The 9,266-nt window shown below is 31.4% G+C and overlaps 1 protein-coding gene across 1 annotated transcript; it reads left to right on the top strand.

The window, feature by feature from the left end:
• The first annotated feature begins 5,493 nt into the window (after positions 1-5,493).
• LOC131594388 (uncharacterized) lies at positions 5,494-8,354 on the top strand. Its single transcript, XM_058866506.1, has 2 exons — positions 5,494-6,988; positions 7,411-8,354. The coding sequence occupies exons 1-2, from the start codon at positions 5,832-5,834 to the stop codon at positions 8,195-8,197; spliced, it is 1,944 nt and encodes a 647-aa protein (XP_058722489.1). The 5' UTR covers positions 5,494-5,831; the 3' UTR covers positions 8,198-8,354.
• Positions 8,355-9,266: the final 912 nt, after the last annotated feature.

Here is a 9,266-nt window from a genome sequence, read left to right as displayed (position 1 = left end):
TTCTTGTTGTAATTAATTCAATGAAAATTATAAGTTGTGTTCTAAAATGACAAAATGGTGAAAGTGAGTAAATGCTAATAAATGCATGTAATAAAGTCTCATATTGGAAGATTCACTCACTTTGAAAGTCTTTATAAAGAGTTAATACCATTAATTGAACAAAAGGACAAAAGCGGATAAAGTGCCACATTGACAAATGTGGTGGTCCCAAATATTATGCCACTTGTCCCAATCCTACAACGACTCGCCGGTGTCGCCATCGGCGACATCGGCTCCGGCTCCGACTCCGGATCCGTGGGCATGAGACGACACTTGAGCACCTGCATCGGAGCGATCGGGCTACGTTAATGAGGCAGCTCCGGCAGGCGACGACCGGCCTGTTACATTTTGCTCTGTGTCCGTGATTTGAATTTTGAATTCAGAAAGTTGGCAACTGTTCACGAAATAATGCAGAAGTGAAACCATGCAAATGGTACATGAATCAGTGTAAGTGCCAACAGTCATAACTTTTGAAAATTATATTGTTTCACTAAGGGTCGCAACCTTATGAAAATATTATTTTGGCCTATAAAAACATGATTCCGGATTCAAAATGTCACATCACCAAACCGAAATTCCTCTAAAAATTCCAGAGCATTCTTCACTGCATTTCGAGTTTTCGCCGGTCTTGCGCAAACTCGATAAGGCTGAATTATCCTGGGTATTCCTGCATCGAAACTCTAAGACATTCGAAAGTGCTTGAAATATTATAAAGAAAGTGATTTCATTCACGATTTCAGCCTCGGTCCATTCGATTGAAACTTATATTTTCTAACATTTCTTTAATATTATAATGGCACATTTCTTCTTTTATTTATTTTTAAATTAAAAATATATGTATTTTTACTACGATTGATTATCACAGCCGTAGTGATATCAATTACCTCCTTTTATTTTTATTTTCATAATAACATAATTTATTTTTAATCAAAATATTCAACATTTTACTATAATCATTTTATAAAACAAAACAAGACATTCACGTATTATCATATATGTAAGAGTATTTTGTCAATGAGAGAGTATTTGATTTGTTCAATCATCTTTAATTAAGTGGGATAGTACTAATTTAAATTTAAATAAATATAAAAAGGACGCACTAATGCTATCAAAAAGGCTAGTTTTGTGTTGACTTGACCATGTTACTTTCCTATAGTTGCTCTCTTGGGTTGTGCTCATCTTAAGCACCCCCTCGTGCATGAGGGTATGCCAACTCAAAAGGACAACAAGTCAACAACTCCAATAACACTTTGTATTGCGTTTATAAACCAGCCAATTCAAGCTGTAAATATGCAGTGTATGCACAAGTACCAATAGAACAAACGACATATGCATGTGCTAGCTGGTTCAATTCTCTTACTACATCAAAAAATGGAATATCCAAATAAGCAAAACTGTAATAAGAGTATAAGGAGACAACTATTGTCATGAATGAGAGTCAGAAAATGAATTACAACTATGATTTTTTGGTTAACCATGTTATTGAGCCAAATTATTCATATACTTTTTTGATGATTAATATTTACAGGTTAATATGATATGTATAGACATTTTAAAAAAAAGAAGTGTTAGTGTCAGAGATTATATTTATAATTATATTTAATTTATTTATTTTTAAAATTATTATCAATATCGCTGCATATCAGTATCGGTGTGGTATTTGGAGTATCCAATTCATAGAATATGAAGGATTATCTTTTAGTGAAAATTATTTTTCTTTTAATAATTTGTGCTAATATTTGTAGTTTTTATTTTGGTTGACATATTGAGTGTTGTTTTAATTATAAGTTTTTATGATGAGTGAAATAAAAGTTATCTAAAAATCTAGAGAAATGGATAACAAATTAAATTAGATCTCATTCACACTCAAATGCATCTATGACTATTATATTAAATAATAAATAAATGAATTTGAAAATTATTATCAAAGTTGACTTAAATTTAAGGCTTTAAGCCATAAATTCCTATCAAATGAAGGCAATATAATTCACTAGTGTTCTTTTTTCTAAGTCCTTACTTCTTATTGAAGGTGATAAACTAATATTCATCACTTCACCACAAACCAATTAAAGGGGTATTTGTTTATGCGGTAAATTGATTTTAAGTAAATTGATTTTTAGAAAAATTGATTCTAATTAAAAGTAATTTAAAAGCAAAGTAATTTATATATGGATAAATTCTTTTAAAAGTAATTTGACATTAAATTTTAGTGTCAAAATTATATTGAAATTCAAACAATACAAATTCTAATTTTAAATAAAATCAAATCTAAAAACCAAAATTCATTATAAAATTTTAGAATTAATTATGAATATCAAACGTGAAACCAGACATGCATCAATTAAATATTGTCAATAAAATTTCAATTTGTGTTAATTAATACATCAACTAACTTTCATCCTTTCGATAAACAGAGATTAACTTTCATCCATCTAATAAAAAAATTAATACTACAATAGTCCAAAACCAAAATTTCAGCATTGAAAATGTAAATGAAGAACTCTATCCCTTAAATCCAAGCCAAAAGTTGAATTCAAGTAATCTAGAGTCACTTTACTTCTTTGAGTCTCAAGCTTATTAAATATTTTCTTCCATTAATTTTTTCACATTTTTTTGTCCTTTAAAACCTCTATTGGTAAACTAAGACAACATCTAAATAATTGATCCAAAAAATAGACAAATGTTGGATAGTACACCCTCCGGTCACATTTATAAGCAAAAAAAATGATTTTTACGATTATTAAGAAATTCAATTAAGTGTAGTTAACTTTTTAGATTTTGGAGAAAACATTGATTAAATTTACTATAATATCCTCTTTATTAAATTTAATGAAGTATTGGAAAATGAAATATAGGGGTATCTTAGGAATTACAGCATTAAATGATTTAGTAATAATTGATTTTTGCTTATAATAGTGACCAAGAATTAGACCATTTTTTTTGCTTATAATAGTGACCGGAGGGTGTACTAAATACAGCCACAACAATTTGAAATAAACTGAGATATTTTTATTTATTTATAATATATTTTATTTTCATGTTTTTTCAAAGATAAAGCAACATAAAAAACACATAGTGAAGGATTCAATATAATTTTGTTTGAAGGACTAAACATTTTTTCGTCAAGAAGATTCGAGATATTCTTGTTTGAGGAACTCAACACAACTTCGTTAAGGAGATTTGATATAGTTTTGTCTAAGAGACTTAATTTAGTCTTGTTTGAGGGACTCAACTTAGTCTCATTAGAGGGACTCGTTGTTTCGTCGTTTTTTCAAGGATTCCACATAGTATTGTAAGGAAGACTCAATCTAATCTTGTATAAGAGAAAACAATTTTAAACGTGTATAATTGATTCTGAAGTGATTTTGAAGTGTTTGATTCTTTTAAAATAGAATTGATTCTGCTTCTGTAATTAATTCTACTTAAAGTTAAAATTTGTAGCTTTTGAGTTTAAACGTGATTTTTACATCGAAATTTGTTGTTCAACTCACTGTTACATAAATGTATCAAAACTTAAATCAATTATGCTAAACTCAATTCTATTAAAATCAATTTTACCAAACTCAATTCTGTCTATCGTCAATCTAAACACACACTTATATAATTGTATTTTGAATACTTTAAGAATATATTTTTGGAGAATCAAAGAAAAATTTAAATGAGAGATTAGAGATGGAGACGAATTTTAAAAATGCATGGCTTTTGCCTAAGAAAAATAAGACGAAAAATATGAAATGTAAGTTAAAAAAAACATTTCTAACTTAGAAATGGAAGTTGGAGACCATATAAAAAATTTATTAAAAAAAATCTAGAGATTAACTATTTATATTAGAAGGATAATCTTTGATACATTAGGACAAAAATTGATTTATGTAACTATACCACTTTTGAGTAAGACTTAAGGTCAACCTTTAAGTTAAATTCTTGTCTCTACCATTTGTTATAACTAATGTTTTAATTATGAGAAACTATTGAACTCTCTTTTTAAAAGCATCGTGTATAGTTATGTACTCCCTCCGTCCTAAATTATAAGAGGAAAAAACAAAATCATGTTTAATAAGAAAAGTAAAAACACAATCATTTAATTTATGGTTTTCTTGAAATAAATTGTTTTGAAAAATGTAAAAAAAATTCTAATTGGTTGTTGGTTATAGAAATGATGAGAGAGAATGTAAGTTAAATACAATTTGCATTTAATTTTACCTTGAAAGAAATAAAAGATGATTTCTTCTCTTATATTTTGGGACAAGAAAAATGCATTTTTTTCTCTTATATTTTGGGACGGAGGGAGTACATTATTGTTTATAAATATATTATATGATGGCAGTATGCATCAAGTTGTCATTTTCATTTTTCAGTGAAAATTATTTTTCTTTTAATAATTTGTGCTAATACTTGTAGTTTTTATTTTGGTTGACATATTGAGTGTTGATTTAATTATCATTTTTTTTATGAGGAAAGAAAAGTTATCTAAACACTGAACAATAATTATTAACTTGTATACCAATATTACAGTATATATTATTCACCGTATTTATACGGTGGTGGTGAACAATGTTTTTTAATAGAATAATATTATTTTTTTAAAAAATATTTATTTTTAAAATTTATTTTTAATATAAATATAAGATTGTGTCATTAACCAATTTCACAACTATATTAACCATAAAAATATAAATTATTAATTAATTATTTTACTTATAATTTATTAACCACTTTCACTACTTCATTAACCAATAAAATACATACTATAACCAATATTTACACTCCATTAATCAATTTTATTTTACGATTTAATATTCTTTTATATTTAGAACTCATTAATCAAGTTATAAACTGTATTAATCAATTTTATAAATACGATTAATCAAAATCGATATCGTATATATTAACCAAACTTTAAACCGTATTAATCAAGTTTTAATATTTCATTAATCAAAATAGTTTTAGAAAAAAATATATTAAAAGTCAAAAAAGTAAAAGTATTAGTGTCTAAAATAAATATATTAAAAATCTGTAAACATTTGTAAGATTTTTCTTAAAATTAACCCAAATTAGATCTTATTCACACTCAGATACACATATGTATTACAAGAAATATTAAACAAACGAATGCATATATTTAAAAATTATTATAAGAGTTGATTTAGTATTTAAAACCCACAAGTGTTATTTTCCCAATATTGGACTATTCACTCCATGACAAACTAATTAATTAAATAATCTCCACAAGCCTCAATTTAAGCTACTTATTTCATCAACTAACTTTCATCCCTTCTTAAGAAAACCTAACATTCATCCATGTAATCATGAAATAAAATAATGACACAATACTCCAAAACCAAAATTTCAGCATTGGGAATGTAAAAGTTGAATTAAAATAATCTTGAGTCACTTTACTTATTTGAGTCTCAATCTGATTTTTTTCTTTTCTTTTCTTTTTATCCTTTAAAACTTGTATTGGTAAACTAAGACAAAAGCTGGATAGTGCCAAATACAGCCACAAACAAGTTGTAACAAATTGAGAGAATCTTTATCTCCTTATAATGTATCTCATTTTCATTTCTTTTCAAAGGTAATAAAGCCACAATCAATAGAGAAAAAGAGGAATATAACTCCCACTTGCAATTTCCACTAACTCTGTTTCTTCTCTGTTTTCACTCTGTTTTTCTCCTTATTTCCCTCTGTTTCTCCTCTGTTTTAACTCTGCACCAAATTAAGCAGAGTGGCCAGAAACCTCTGTTCCGCTTCATTCTGCTCCGTTCTATTTCATTTCAAAAACCACGATTCTAATGGATCCACCACTTATCTCCATATCCGCATCGAATTTCATCCAACCGAATTATCCTGACTCGTTAGAGTCTTTATCACCACGATCACAACCACCACCACGATCACGAGAACCGATGAACGATGAGCCTCTAGCTAATGTCCCAAACGCCAAGCTTCGTCTTATGTGCAGCTACGGAGGCCATATAATGCCGCGTCCTCACGATAAATCCCTACTTTATGTTGGTGGTGATACTCGAATAGTGGTGATCGACCGTAGCTCTTCGTTGAAAGACCTATGTTCGCGCCTTTCGCGGACAATTCTTAATGGAAGACCTTTTACTCTCAAGTACCAGCTTCCAAATGAAGACCTTGACAGCCTCATCACTGTCACGACAGATGAAGATCTCGACAACATGATCGAAGAGTATGATCGAATATCATCTTCATCTTCGACCATGAAATCTTCTTCGAGACTCAGAGTGTTTCTGTTCTTCACAAAACCAGAGTCAACACTCTCAATGGGATCACTCCTTGATGATGCGAAATCCGAGACATGGTTTGTTGATGCACTCAACAACTCGGGGATTCTCTCGAGGGGTGTCTCGGATTCAGCAGGAGATTCTTTCGTGAATCTTGATAATGTTCCTGCTAGCGATTCAAGCAATAACTTGGAAGCACAAGGTGTTGGAACAGCAGTAGAGACATTGAACCTTCTCGAAAACAGCAGCAGCAGCAACAACAATGTTAAGAATGTTTTTGATGTTGTTAATGTTGTGAACTCAACACCTGGTTCACCAATGCTGGAAAATAGTCCATCTTCATCTTCTCTGTCTACTTCAATGGCGAATTTGCCTCCGATTCGTGTCCGTGTTGACGAAACCGTTGGTAGTAGGCTTCAACAAGAGAATAAAGTTGCAATGAAGCAAGATGATGGATTTGTTGTATCTTCTGCTAATGTGGCTATGGCTGCAATTCCTGCAACATTGACTATGGCTTCAGCTGGTGTTGTTACTACTGCTGTTACTAGTGATGTTAATGTGAATAGGGTTGTTTCTGATGATGAGAGATTAGAGTATGGAGGAGTCATTGGAGCTCGAAAACCGCCTTTACCGTTGCAGCTTGTTCAGCCGAGGACTAGTGGTGGTTTGAGTCTTCCATCACCAGATTCAGTCACAAGGTATTATTATGAATTGTGCTTGCTATATTGCCCTTTTTCTTTGGTTCATTTTTCATGTCATAGTTCTTTCCTACTTCTTTTGCTTTTGTTTCAAAGTTTTACGCATCTGATAGCGTATCAAATTTTTAGAGATCATGTCCAGATTAAGTAGATTAACCACCGTTTAACTACGGCAATACAGATAAAAGTCTTATTTATTCATGATTTAACCTAATTTATTTAACTATAGTTTAACCAGACAAATTTGAGACTCTGTACGGTAATCCATCTTGCACATTTTCAAACACTGCTCTAGTGCATCTCTGCATCTGACTTTGACATCCGAACGAGATTCGTACAATATGTGTTTTTCATTATTGAAATCTGGATATATTGAAATAAAAAAGTACTTACAAATTTTTGTGGTTAATGTATTTTTTCAGTGATACTAGTAGTATTGCATCTACAAATTCTTTCTCCAAAATCATTTATCATCAAGAACAAGTCCAAATCCAACCTACAAACATAGACACCAAACCTCAACCTCAAGATTCTAGTTACATGTTACCTCAACAAGTGGATCAAAACCAACAACTCCAACCACCACAACAACAACAACAATTTGTTCATTCCAACACTCACTATATCCACCACCCTACATCCACAAATCAAGTTCCAATCCCATCATACTACCAAGTCTATCCCCCACAATCACAACAACAACAGCTTCACAATCCAATTGCTCAACAACAATATCCAATCTATGTAATGCCAATTGGAACCACACAACAACAACCATACAACATGACATTGCAACATTCTCTAAGTGACCCTAATGTTGTGACCTCTATTAGGCCACTAATACCTCAAAGTGGAACTCCACCAATTTACCCTAATAAATCACCTAACCCTAATGTGCCATCCAATTCAACATTTGTTCAAGTTCCTTCAAATCAATTTCAACAACAATTTGTTGGTTTGCCTCAATTCCATCATCAACCACAACATCCAATCAATGTAGCTCCTTCTAGTGGTACTAACTATGGTTATGAGTATGGTGGCAATGTGGAAGGTCAAGTGTACTATACTCAACAAACAACTAATGCTCCTTTGGTTACTCAGTACCAATCCATGACCCCTGCAGCTGCTGCTGCAGCATTATCTGATGCTTCAAATCAGTTTCCTGCAGATAATGTTCAGCAATCAAATAGAACTTCGCAGCCGGTTTAAATCGGATCTTGATTCACTGCAGTCACAAATTTGGAGCCTAGTTTTCTACATGAAAAATAAGCATAGTTTAATTTTATTTTTGTTTATATGAACTTATGAAGATGAATGACATGTAAGATCATATTTTGAATAAAACAAGTTGTTGCCATTAGCCTTATGTAAAGACATTTTATTTGGTTTTATTTTTTCATTGTTCAATTGATGTAGAATTGAAATTAAGATTTTCTCTATTTTCTAGAAGCATGATTTATCAAGTTTAGAAGTAGTATACAAAACAAAATGGAATCAATGAACATGGATGGAGTGTGTCTTTGATCTGGCCGAATATTAAGAATATCTAACATCTACAGATTAAAACGTGCAACTTTCACTCACATTTCTTAAAAGTGTGTGTTAAGAGTCCCACATCGGACAATATATGGCTTGAACATGTCCTTATAAGTGGGGGCAATCCTCACCCTACAAGCCGGTTTTGTAGGGTTGAGTTAGGCCCAACCACATTTCTTAAAATGGTATCAGAGCCTGGTTTAAGATCCGGTGGGCCACCTTCTATGGTTTCCGCTATCGGGCCACATGCCATTTATTTCCACGCTCCAGTTGTCTAGTCCTGGGCGTGAGGGGGTGTGTTAAGAGTCCTACATTTATTTCCACGCTCCAGTTGTCTAGTCCTGGGCGTGAGGGGGTGTGTTAAGAGTCCTACATCGGACAATATATGTTCACGAGGGGGTGTGTTAAGAGTCCTACATCGGACAATATATGGCTTGAACATGTCCTTATAAGTGGGGGCAATCCTCACCCTACAAGCCGGTTTTGTAGGGTTGAGTTAGGCCCAACCACATTTCTTAAGTGCGAAGACATTTTGTCTTTTCTAGCCATTTTATCTAAAACTAATTAAAAACTTGTTCTTTTGCATTGATCAAATAATTAGAAAGTTAGAAATAATCAAAATGTATTTAAAAATAAATTTATAAAAATCAATGTTTAGTCATTATGAAATATGACATGAAAGAATATTGGTTTAACTATAATTTTAGGTATTTACCAATTTATAAAATTAGGTCTTTCTATT

Source organism: Vicia villosa, linkage group LG4 (genome assembly GCF_029867415.1).
Source record: "Vicia villosa cultivar HV-30 ecotype Madison, WI linkage group LG4, Vvil1.0, whole genome shotgun sequence".
In the NCBI taxonomy this organism is placed as follows: Eukaryota; Viridiplantae; Streptophyta; class Magnoliopsida; order Fabales; family Fabaceae; genus Vicia; species Vicia villosa.
This window is presented reverse-complemented; position numbering and strand designations above follow the sequence as displayed.